This window comes from Glycine max, chromosome 11, assembly GCF_000004515.6.
Source record: "Glycine max cultivar Williams 82 chromosome 11, Glycine_max_v4.0, whole genome shotgun sequence".
Classification (NCBI taxonomy): Eukaryota; Viridiplantae; Streptophyta; class Magnoliopsida; order Fabales; family Fabaceae; genus Glycine; species Glycine max.
The window spans coordinates 15,564,809-15,577,316 of NC_038247.2; the positions used below are offsets into that span (position 1 = coordinate 15,564,809).

Below are 12,508 nucleotides of genomic sequence, written 5' to 3' on the forward strand. Positions count from 1 at the left end.
GTTATGTTTAATTATATTTGGTTATGGAAGGTGATTTTATGTATTGACATTATTGTTATCTTTAACTATTTCTTATAATTGCTAGTAATTATTGAATAGTAATATAAAAATTTGAACGGGCAAATTGTTTGGGTTGGTCTGTTTCTAAATTTGCAGTTTTGGGTAGTATTAAAAAAACAAACAGGATATAAAAAAATACAAAAAATAACATCGGTGATCTGAAAAAAAAAATTGATGTGGTGAGTGCACCACAACATCGATTAAAAATCGATGTTGTCAGGTGTACGACAATATTGATTTTTCTTAAAATGGATATTAACTGATGCACTGCAATATTTTTTTGCATATTTTACCTTTTTTGTTTATTGTTTATTATACGACATTGATTTTTCTAAAAAATCGATATTGTATATTGTATGTTAACATCGATTTTCAAAAAACAGACCGTTAACATCGATGGTATCAACATCGGTTAAAAATCGATGTTAAAAGTAAAAATAATGTTAAAAACCTATTTTCTAGTAGTGTGTTATAATATCATGAAAATATGAAATGCTTAATTGTAGTATTTTTTCTTTAAAAAAAAACTATAAACATTTAATGTCACCACAAGGTCCGAAAATTAACGTCATGGCTCCCCTCTTCTGATAGGAAAAGGATATTGAATAGCATGGAAAATCTTCGAACTTAAACCTAAATGCCTACGCACTAGCTCAATCTCAAGCTAATTTACCATCTCTTGGTACAGAAAAATGACTCAGAAGGATAGGCTCGGACCCTATTTGTACATGGCAGTGCCCTGAATGAATCCAAGTTTGGCTGTCTAATCTGCAAGAAAAGCAAGTTAGTGGATGCATATCTTTAGCATTAGTAGGATTTTAATAGATCTCGTTCTAAGTTACAATACTAGTTGCATAACACGAAGTGAAATAAGAGCTTTATTGCTAACTAGAGTAATGATAAATTCACCAGTTATTAATAAGAAAATGTGGTACGTATAAATAATCGATTGATATATGAACGCAGTTTTAACAACAAAAGTTATATATAGCATGCACTGTCTTAAGAAGTTAAAGGGAATTTACGATGGCTTTAATTAATACTGTTAAAGTAATATGTGAATCCATCTTATATGTAAGTATTATTCTCCCTGTTAACAAATTGTTTCCTATATTGTATAATACACATAACTGAAGTGACCGCGACAGAAATAAAAGCACTAATTAATACAACTAAAAACTAGTAATACTATTAAACTTACCAGGGTCAGGTGGGGGAATTTGGGATAGATGTATAAGAACTTAGATTTGCTCGTTATTATCATTATTATACACCAAAATATATATAGCAGAACTAGTATAAAATTTCAATCAATTATCATCTATGAAATTATATGATTACATGACACAATTAATCACTAAGTTACCAAACGGTCACGACAGGGAAATATATTACAAAACACATTCTAAAGTCAATTTAATTCCCAACATCTAACATATTTTAATCAATTTAGCCTCATCCCAAATATTAATTTATTTTTTTTAGAAAAGGGCTGTAGACTGCTGCAGGACCAAGATTATATTAACAAAAGACTAAAAAGAAGAGACATGGGGAGACCATACCAAGCCCATGAATACATCAAAAGAAACCAGTAAGAAGATAATCCTAGACCATTTTTGTGAAAGTCCTCCAAACAGAAATTGGGAACAATGCCTGACCAACAAAAAGATCTAATCTGTATAGCATGATTAGCTAAGGAGTTTGCACAAAAGTTTCATTTCCTCTAAATATGAGAAACTCTAAAATAAAAAAGATTAAGAAGAGCCAAATAGTTTTTTCATCTATTAATCAAGCACCAGGAGACGCACACACTAACATCAAGAACTAAATTAATTTTAAAATCAAAAACCAAAATTTTCTTTTTGTCATTGTCAATGACGAAAGAAACTTACTAATCGATAGTGTTTTACTCAATTTCGCATTCATTGCGTTTGAAAATGTAGATAATAACTGTGTCATAAGTTAGATTTAAATCTCCCATATAAACTCTCACAAATCCTGAAAGAAGCATAAAATAGCCACCAAAGGTTTTTTTTTAAGAAACCAAACATTGATTTGATACGCACAAAATATTTTATAGGAAAAATATGCTTTTACATCAACAAATACCCAAGAATAAGAAGAAGATAGAAAGAAATATATCAATGTGCATGTTTCTGTATAGGTGTTTCCAACAAACTCATCACATTCCAAGACAAAACGTCAAAGTTTTAAATTTGTTACTTGTGTTTTGTGTTTTGTATATTGGAATTCGTGTGATTCTATTTTCAACTCTGAAACAAACACGTTGTTTGTACACATAATAATAATTTATATTTTTAATCAAGTAATTTAAATTTTAAATCGTGATTAGTAGTTAAATATAAAATAAATCTGTGGAAAGAAAAATATTTATGTGATCACGGTTCTCCATGAAAAAAAAGAAAGAAAGAAAGAAAGATCTAATAATTTCGGCCAAATTGTATAATATCTCTTTCTATAGAGAGATTTAAATTTACTTTACCTAGAAAAGAGAGCGGTTAAGGCCAAGCAGCGGAAGTAATAGCATGAGCGAACTCCTGAAAGTTGATCATGCCATCGCCGTCGGTATCAGCCTCTTTGATCATCCCGGTCAGCTCCTCGACGGTGAGGGCGTGGCCAAGCCTGGCCATGGAGTGAGCCAACTCCGCCGCAGTGATGAGGCCGTTCCCGTCCCGGTCGAACATTCGGAACAGATGCCTCAACTGGTCTTCAGTGTAGTGCGACTTGGCCGGCAGAAGATCCGGCGCCACCAGCGCGACGAACTCCGAGAACTCCACCATCCCGTTGTTGTTGGTGTCCGCCCTCTGAATAAAGCCCTCCAGTTGCTCCGCACTCGGCTTCAGACCAAGCGACCGCAGAAGCGAACTCAGCTCCAACTGCGTCAGGCTCCCGTCGTTGTTCCGATCGAACGACCGAAAGATTTCTCGCAATTCTGCGATTTGCTCCTCGTCCAATTTCACCATCTGCTTTTTGCTCATCTCTTCTAAAGGAATATAATAATGCGTTTCTCTCTTTGCGGTATGTGTGTGGAGGTAACAGGCTTTGGATGTGGTTGAGCTTCCTTTTTGCCCAAATGTAGGATCTGTTTTGAATGCCCAAAGGAAGAACAATTCAGAGATTAAAACTATAGAGAGAGGTCTTGTAAATAAAATACTATAGGCAGACAACGAAGATGTTGAATTTTTTATGGATATATTATTCCTTTTCATCTCAAAGTCAAACCATAGGGGAAAAAAGTATATTATTAATCATCATTAATAATTTATTGGAATGCCAATTGTGATGCGGATGGATTGGATGTTGTCTCTCCAATTTTCGACTTCCACTCCTTAAATGTTTCTCATATGATGGGTTGAAATTTTTTTATCCTCGTCCTCACCACATTCTTTGATTTTTAAAATAAGTTTTTTTTAAAAAATTATATTAAAAATTTGATTTTAAAAAAATTGATGATTATATATTTATTTTTATCTACTTATATATCAATAAATTCATCGATAATACATTTGTCTATAAAAAATTTTAAGAAAAAAAGTTTAAAATTATATAATAATTCTAAAATAAAACTAGCAAAGTAATAAATAAAATTTAAATAATTTCATGTTGGACGAGAATACAGATAACAAGCAGTGACATTCTCATCTCCACTCAACCCTTAAAAAAAATTGGATAATCCTTAAATCCAAATTATTATCAAAGAGTATTTCCCTTTAAAGTGAGGGTGGGTACGGGTTCCATTGCATGATTAATTTTTCCGTAAATTTGTTCAATGCTATTATTTAAATTTTGGTGTAATTTATTATTTTATCTAAATTTGTTTCATGTGTATTTTTTTTAAGAAGGTTTTGATAAGATGAGGAAATTGCAGGCAGATAGGCGGGAATTGCGTGACCAGTTCCCACGTTATCCTTGCTGGCCGCAGTCACCGTTACAATTTGTCTATTACTCTTTTGACCATACTCGGTCTATTTGAGAATAGTGGAGCACCTGTCATGGTGGCCCATGAAACTTAAAAAAAAAAAAAAAAAATTGGGACAAAACTATCATGTAATGTAACAGAAAAACAACTTTATCATTTTTCATTTACATGATTCTTTTTTGTTATGGGGAAATGTTCTGGTTTCTGGTGATCTACGTTCTAGGGGATCCCTTGATTTGAAAGCTATGTTCAGATTGAAATATAGTTACAAAGGTGATAAGCTGTTAGACATATATAGTTACGATGTAGGGAGAGTACAATAGGGTTAAGTGGTTAAGTTCTTACGTGAACATGCACAAAGCCACCATCATTGAATAGTTTTATTGGGGGGTGGGGTCCTTTTGGGTTTTAATCCAGATGTAAAGCATAAACAAGTGGAAATACAATGAAACACTTGGTTGCGAGCACGAAACCGTGAACTGATGATGTAAAACAAAAGCAATAATTTTTAAAATTATATATATAGAGAGAGAGAATAGTGTTCATTTTTACTCTAATTTCCAATGCACCTTTGTTCAATGTTTCTAAAAGTGAACTATTGAATCAATAAAAGGACTGACTCACGGTTGTTGAATAGTTTAAGTATGGTTAAACTAAAATGGAATAGGTAACAATAAAATATAATTTTAATATTATATAATATATTAAATGATAACTAAATATAATTATAAGAAAATTGGATCAAATAATTGATAAAGTTAGTGGATATTTTACACTGATGATATGGTTAACAGAAAAATAGTAAAGGTGGATACAAAAATAGGTTTTATTATTTTTAAACAAAAGGTACTTTTGATATTAAAAAATAGAGAAGTGTAAGAAATATGTTATCTAACATTATTATTGGTTAAAAGTTATTGAAAATTATAAAATCGAGAAAAAATCAAACCCATAAAAATTTATAATGTATAATAGATTTTAATAAATAAAAGAGAGTATTAAAGAGTGCATTCGTGACATTTCTCTAAAACATATTTAAAAAAAATAGAAGGAAAGTCCTAAACAAAATTATTGAATATTAAAGGTGTGTTTGGTTTGCACTGTTTTTATTTTTAAAAGATTAGAATTCTGAAAACATATTTAGTTTGACTTCTTGTTTTCTGCTTTCAGAAAATAAAAACACTGAAAGGAAGGAAATGTATTTTTAGATTTGTTTAAAATTATATTCCTTGTCATCACGTTTTCATTTTACCCAAAATGAGGTTCCTGTTTTCAACTGAAAACGAGATTTTATTGTTTTTATTTTTTGGTTCGCTTGGAAAAATATTGTTTACTGAAAATGTTTTCAAAAATCCAACCAAACACATTTCCATCACCATTTTCTATTTCTAGTGAAAATGAAATTAGAAAACAACCAAACTAAATACTCCTTAATTAGCCCATACTATTTGCAATCACTTTTTATTTAGTAACCATATGCTTTATTTTTTAATTCTTTGAATTTTTTTTCCATTTTACCCTTTAATTTATTCAAGTACACATCTTTCCTCACACAATCACATCTATTTCCCTCCATTTTCCAATTATGGCAAACAACTCCCCCTCAATATCTCTATTTTCCTTTCTTTGTGGTTGTTGTCCTCTCCCTTTAAGTATGTCCTCTCTAATTCTCACATAGCAAAGTTGTGACATGAATTTTGAAACTAAGCAAAGCCTAAACTTATTATGCAAAATTCTATTTTTTTAGAACGGGTTGAGGGGGTAGGTGTAGTTGATATAAAGGAAGTAATAAATTAGGATTTATTAGGATACATGCTTCAGGCTTCCGGAATATAATGGGATCTTCGTAAAGTGGATAATTATGAATGTTACAAAGAATTTGATTCAGTCCCCTTGATAAATTGTTGAGACATATCTAGGAGGTTTCAAAATGTGTTTACTCTTAGGTTCTTTGAGAACTGTGTTGTAAATCTATTGCAAATTTGAGAGGTAATAAAATTTAAATTATTATAATATTTGGTGAATTTTGCTTTTATTTTAAAAAAAATGCTTATATTTATGAAAGATTGTGATGAGCTAAAGATAGTCACTTATGGATGAAAGTTGAGAGTTGGCTGTGAATAACATCCATGTACAAGTTGTGGGGGAGACGTCTAGATTGACACTACTATTAGTTTATAGCTATTGCATATAGTGGACAAAATCTAGTACTTTCCACATGTCCTGAGAAGTAGCACTACTAATGGTACTTTCCATCTAGATTGACACTATGAGTTTGTTTGGATACAAAACTAAAAAGTCCTTTTGACAAGTTTTGAGAGCTTCTGTACGAGAAAAAGTTCTATATTTTTAGTAGAAAAACTCTCAAAAGCACTTATACCTTGTATCCAAACAGGTAATATATGTTTTTGTTGAGCAGTAGCACAGGTACACCAATACTTTCACATGCTAGTTGGAGATATGACCATTTTTTATGATGTATCATAGTTCTTACATTACACCTATGATTAGTGGCTAGTTTTTTTTTTTTTTTTTATGTCAATATTCAAAGACATCACTTGTGCGCATTTTGTGAAATTGCTAGGCGTGACCAAATAAAAGGAATTGATAAAAGAGTTTGGCAACTTAAGAAGCACACATTTGTCTAAGTCAACCGAGTGATGTGTACTAGCCACACATGCAAAATCAATACTTTAATTATGTAGTGAGAGAGTTGTTCTCCTATGTGCGTTTGAAAGCACCATCTTTGCTAACAATAGTTTCACATATGTTAATGTGGCATTCTTGGAGTTATTTGAATCTCTATGTAACAGTCGTAACTTTAATAAGTAAATAAGAAAATAATAAATTAATGAATAAATAAATAAGTAAAAAATAAAATAAAAAATTTTAGGTCATAAATTCCTACTATATAAGCCAAATGTTAACCTAGAGCAGCTTTTTGGAAAACACATTCTGTTCCTTTCTTCTTTTCTGACGCACAAGAACTCTAACAGAGCAATCAGAGGAGGAGCTCTAGAGAGCACCAGAGACACCACCATTGCTAACAGAGAACATTTAAGCGACTATCTCGAGGTAAGGAATGAGTTACTCACGCATGGAGATTAGAATGAACATGTGTAAGGATCCCTAGAGGATCAATTTTTGGGTTATTTTGGGGTGTTTATGAATTTAGTTATGTTTTCTTGTTTAATCGCGGATTGAGTGTGTTTGATGAACCAATTGGTGTTCTGTTGCGAGTTTGTTGTAGAATTGATGTGTTCTGTTGCGAGTTTGTTGTAAGATTGATGTGTTCCTGTGTTAAGTGTGTACCTTAGGAATTAGAATTCTTTATAATTAGCATAAAAATTGTGCGGTGGTGATTTTGTTTATACCAGATATGTTGGCCTTTCAATCTTGTTCCTGTGCTAATGTATATTGTGTCCAGATAATTATTTTTTTACACCGCAGTGTATACGTGTACATATATATTGATACTATTTTTTTTTACAAACTTTATATTTTATTTCACGTGGGTGATTTCTTGTCATGAAATTCATAGGTGTAGGGATTGTTGGATAATTGAATTGGCTAAAATCATTTAAAGAAATTAACTAAAGTTGTATTCACATTGTAATTAGGCATTTTCTTGATGTTGGATACTTAGTTGAAATATATTTAAAATATAGGTATACATGTTGTTCATAGAAATCAATATGAGTATATATTTTATTGTTATATATAATTTGTATTTACTTAATAATATATTTGATATTATTGTGATTATTTTATATTAATATATATTTAATACTTTTTATATGTTATATATAATATGTACGTTTACGTTTACGTTAATATATATTTTGTTATATATTTTGAATATAATATACTTATATATATATATATATTACGTGTATTTTATAGTTACTTGTTTATAAGCCTTGAAGTTAAATATTGTATGTTATTATTATTATGATACATTGTTATCTAATTGTTGAGTATATTTTGTAATTAGTTAGAGTGTGAAATGTTAAACTGTAGACATGAAACATGGTTGTGAATGAGTGTGTGATTGATATTTGTAGTGATATTACTTGTTATGTGAGTTATGAGTTATACAGTAACCCTACCAGTGTGTACCTTGAGAGAACTTTTATGCGCAGTGTTAAAGAAAATTGTAGGATTCCTAGTTAGGATCCTGAAGGGTTAAACTATAGCGCAATTTGTTAAATATGTTTGAAATATAAGAGTAAGGTCGTGGGTATTATATAACTCATAAACAGTGTCTGCGTGCAAATAAAAAAAAATATTTGAGGGGTTGGACCTGAATCAGGAAGGTGAGGCCCAAACGGATGCTTCGAAATCTAGGCCTTGGGGGTAAAGATACTCGGTTTGAGTGCTCCTTTAAGCCCATGTTGATTCCATGTGGTTGGGGCATTCTCGCAAAACAGAGTAACCCTGACTGGTCACCTTATGATGTTACTTAGTGAGAGTGACCGAGTATACCCATTGTGTGGTGTGCTTTGTCATGTATTCCTAAGCGCCCTAAGTGTTGTTTTTCACTGACATGGTACCACATTGCATATAGGCTTGAGTCTTAGTATAATTGTTGCATAACGCTTGTGTTTGAATTTCATTGAGTTAACAATTGTGGTTGATGTTATTTTATGGAGGGTATAAACTTGAATGGGTGTGAATAATGTGTGCGATTTTGTGTAGTAATGTTATTTATATACATTCAGCTTTAAGTATTATATGTTTCACATGCTCTAATGTTTTATTATATACAAATGTGATAACTCACTCCCGGTGTGTGTTTGTGTTTGGGCTGATTGCCACTTTGTTTCAGGTGAGGCTTCATATGATGAGTCACATGCTAGAGATGGAGAGACTTAATCTGTGATAGGGATTATGGTTTACTGAATGATATAATTGTGTTATACTTTTCTACTTTAGTTTCTTTTTATTATTTATTTATTTAGAGTGGACGACCTTGTTTTGAGCAAGGATAATATTATCTTTTATTAAAAAAAATATTCTATTATGTTTTCACTAAGTGGAAAATTATTAATTAAATGTGTTTAAAAAGAAAAATTATTAATTAATTTTGCATTTTTTTTTCTTCTTTTATTATTATGTGTTTATAATCTTTTAAATAAATTTTGTATGATTTATTTAATTAGTTAGTTATAATTGTAAGGGTAGAGGGTGTCACATTTAGTGGTATCAGAGCCTGGTTGAACCTTTCGGCCATGTGTGTTATGAGCTTTCTGTGTTTCCTTGTGTACTCTGATGTGTTGTGTTTGTTTTGTTTGATTAGAGGTGTACTCTATTGTGTTGGTATATATATATATATATATATATTTTCTTCAAAGTTTTGTTTCTTGCATGACATAGGAAGTAATGGCTGCGAGAAATGAGCGAGAACGACTTCTTACCGAGGCCTTGAACAACTTGGCGCAAGTTATGGCCAATCAGGGAGGCGGTGGAGGAGCAACTATGTACCATGGGTTAGATCGCTTTCAGAGGAACAACCCACCTACTTTCAAAGGGGGTTATGATCCTGAGGGTGCTGAGGCTTGGCTGAGGGAGATTGAGAAGATCTTCCGGGTGATGGAGTGTCAGGACCATCAGAAGGTGTTGTTTGCTACTCACATGCTAGCAGATGAGGCGGAGTACTGGTGGGAGAACACTCGCCCACGTTTAGAGGGAGCAGGTGGTGTTGTTGTCCAATGGGAGACTTTCAGACAAACTTTTCTGGAGAAGTATTTTCCAGAAGATGTGAAGAATAGGAAGGAGATGGAGTTTCTCGAGCTGAAACAGGAAAGTATGACGGTGGCAGAGTATGCGGCGAGGTTTGAGAACCTTGTAAGGTATTTTCCTCATTATCAGGGGGAAGCTGGGGAGAGGTCCAAATGCGTGAAATTTGTCAATGGCCTTCGACCAGAAGTAAAGATGATGGTAAATTATCACGGTATTCATAACTTTGCACAGTTGACCAACATGTGTAGAATCTTTGATGAAGATCAGCGGGAGAAGACTGCTTTTTACAGGAATGTCAATGCTAGTCATGGGAAAGATAAGAAGCCTGTGACTCACAATCGTGCTAAGCCATATTCTGCCCCTCCCGGGAAATATGGAAACCATTCTGGAGGACAGAGGACTAGTGGAGGACTTCAACTAGTTGGTGGGAGTTCTCAGCCAATTAACAGGATGTCTCAGTCTGCGGGTAGAAGTAGTGGTGGTAGTGGTGCTCCTGCTATGGTTACTACACCACTCAGGTGTGGGAAGTGTGGTCGGTTTGGGCATATTGCTCGTGAGTGCACATATAGAGAGGTGACTTGCTTTAACTGCCAAGGTAAGGGCCACCTCAGTACCAGTTGCCCACATCCGAGGAGGGAGAAGAGGAGTGGAAGTCTGAATAACCAAAGTGGATGACCAAGGACCACAGGGAGAGTGTTTGCTCTTAGTGGTGCTGATGCCGCACAGTCTGATGAACTCATCCAAGGTATGTGTTTCATAAGTTAAGTTCCCTTGGTTGTATTGTATGATTCAGGTGCGACCCATTCATTTATTTCTCGTGTCTGTGTTGAAAAACTTGCCTTGCCTGTGTCTTCCTTGAAATTTGACTTGATTGTGAATACACCTGCTAGTGGGTCTGTTTTAACTTCTGATGTGTGTTTGCAGTGTCCTGTCATAATTTCTGATAGACAATTTCTTGTTGACTTAGTTGTTCTACCTTTGATTCAGATTGATGTTATTCATGGTATGGACTGGTTATCTTCCAATCATGTCTTATTAAATTGTTTTGAGAAATCTGTTGTCTTTCCTGAGTCTGGTGTGAGTGAAGGTGATATGTTTTTGTCTGCTAACCAAGTTGAGGCATCTTTAAGGGAGGATGCACAGGTATACATGATCTTAGCTAGTATGAGTGTTGAGACCAAAACCCCTGTGAGTGATATACCATTGGTGAGAGAGTTTCCAGAGGTGTTTGAGGAGGTGTCAGGATTACCACCTGAGAGAGAGGTCGAGTTCTCGATAGACCTAGTGCCTGGTACTGGACCCATATCCATAGCACCTTATAGGATGTCCCCTGTAGAGTTGAGTGAGCTTAAGAAACAGTTAGAGGAACTCTTAGAGAAACAGTTTGTGAGGCCTAGTGTGTCACCCTGGGGAGCACCGGTGTTGTTAGTTAAGAAGAAGGATGGGACTATGAGGCTATGTGTAGATTATCGTCAGTTGAATAAGGTAACGATTAAGAATAGGTACCATTTGCCTAGGATAGATGACTTGATGGACCAATTAGTAGGGGCTTGTGTGTTCAGTAAGATAGATCTTAGGTCAGGTTACCACCAGATTAGAGTGAAGCCTGAAGATGTTCCGAAGACTGCCTTTAGGACCCGTTACGGTCATTATGAGTACTTGGTTATGCCTTTTGGTGTTACCAACGCCCCTGGTGTGTTCATGGATTATATGAATAGGATCTTTCACCCCTACCTAGATAGTTTTATAGTGGTCTTCATAGATGATATCTTAGTGTATTCTAAGACGAGAGAGGAACATGAGGAGCATTTGAGAGTTGTGTTGCAAACCCTTAAAGACAATAGACTGTATGCTAAGTTGTCCAAGTGTGATTTTTGGCTAGAGGAGGTGAGCTTCTTAGGGCACGTTATATCTAAGGGAGGGATAGCAGTAGATCCTTCCAAGGTAGAGGCAGTGATGAGTTGGGAGAGTCCTAAGTCAGTGTTTGAGATTAGGAGCTTTCTTGGCTTAGCAGGATACTACCGTAGATTCATAGAGGGTTTTTCTAAGCTAGCCTTACCTTTGACTAAGCTTACTCGTAAGGGTCAAGTTTTTGTGTGGGATGCCCAATGTGAGAGTAGTTTCCGTATCCTTAAGGAAAGGTTGACCACTGCACTAGTCTTAGTGTTACCTAATCCGAGTGAATCTTTTGTGGTGTACTGTGATGCGTCCAAGATGGGTTTGGGTGGAGTGCTTATGCAACGGGGACAGGTTGTGGCCTATGCTTCTCGACAGCTTAAGATATATGAAAGGAATTATCCCACACATGATCTTGAGTTAGCAGCCATAGTTTTTGCTCTTAAGCTTTGGAGGCATTACCTTTATGGATCTAAATTTGAGGTGTTTAGTGATCATAAGAGCCTTAGATATTTGTTTGATCAAAAAGAGCTTAACATGAGGCAGAGGAGATGGTTAGAGTTCCTTAAGGATTACGATTTTGAACTTAGCTATCACCCAGGTAAAGCCAATGTAGTAGCTGATGCCTTAAGTAGAAAATCCCTTCAAATGTCTGCTTTGATGGTTAGAGAGTTGGATCTCTTAGAGCAGTTTAGAGACATGAGTTTGGCATGTGAGATCACCTCTAGTAGCATTAAGTTGGGTATGTTGAGAGTCAACAGCGAACTCTTAAGCGAGATCCGTGAGGGTCAGAAGTCTGACCCATTCTTGTCAGCTCAGTTAGAGTCCATAGTCGCAGGGAGAAAGAGTAGTTTTAGAGTGGGAACTGAT

At 34.4% G+C, this 12,508-nt stretch overlaps 1 protein-coding gene across 1 annotated transcript; it reads right to left on the bottom strand.

Moving 5' to 3' along the window:
* Positions 1 to 537: 537 nt before the first annotated feature.
* On the bottom strand, positions 538 to 3,248 carry LOC100780797 (probable calcium-binding protein CML11). The gene is made up of 2 exons (XM_003539115.5): positions 2,564 to 3,248; positions 538 to 828 (listed from the first exon to the last, which is right to left on the bottom strand). Exon 1 carries the CDS (start codon positions 3,057 to 3,059, stop codon positions 2,580 to 2,582), a length of 480 nt encoding a protein of 159 aa, XP_003539163.3. The 5' UTR covers positions 3,060 to 3,248; the 3' UTR covers positions 538 to 828; positions 2,564 to 2,579.
* Positions 3,249 to 12,508: the final 9,260 nt, after the last annotated feature.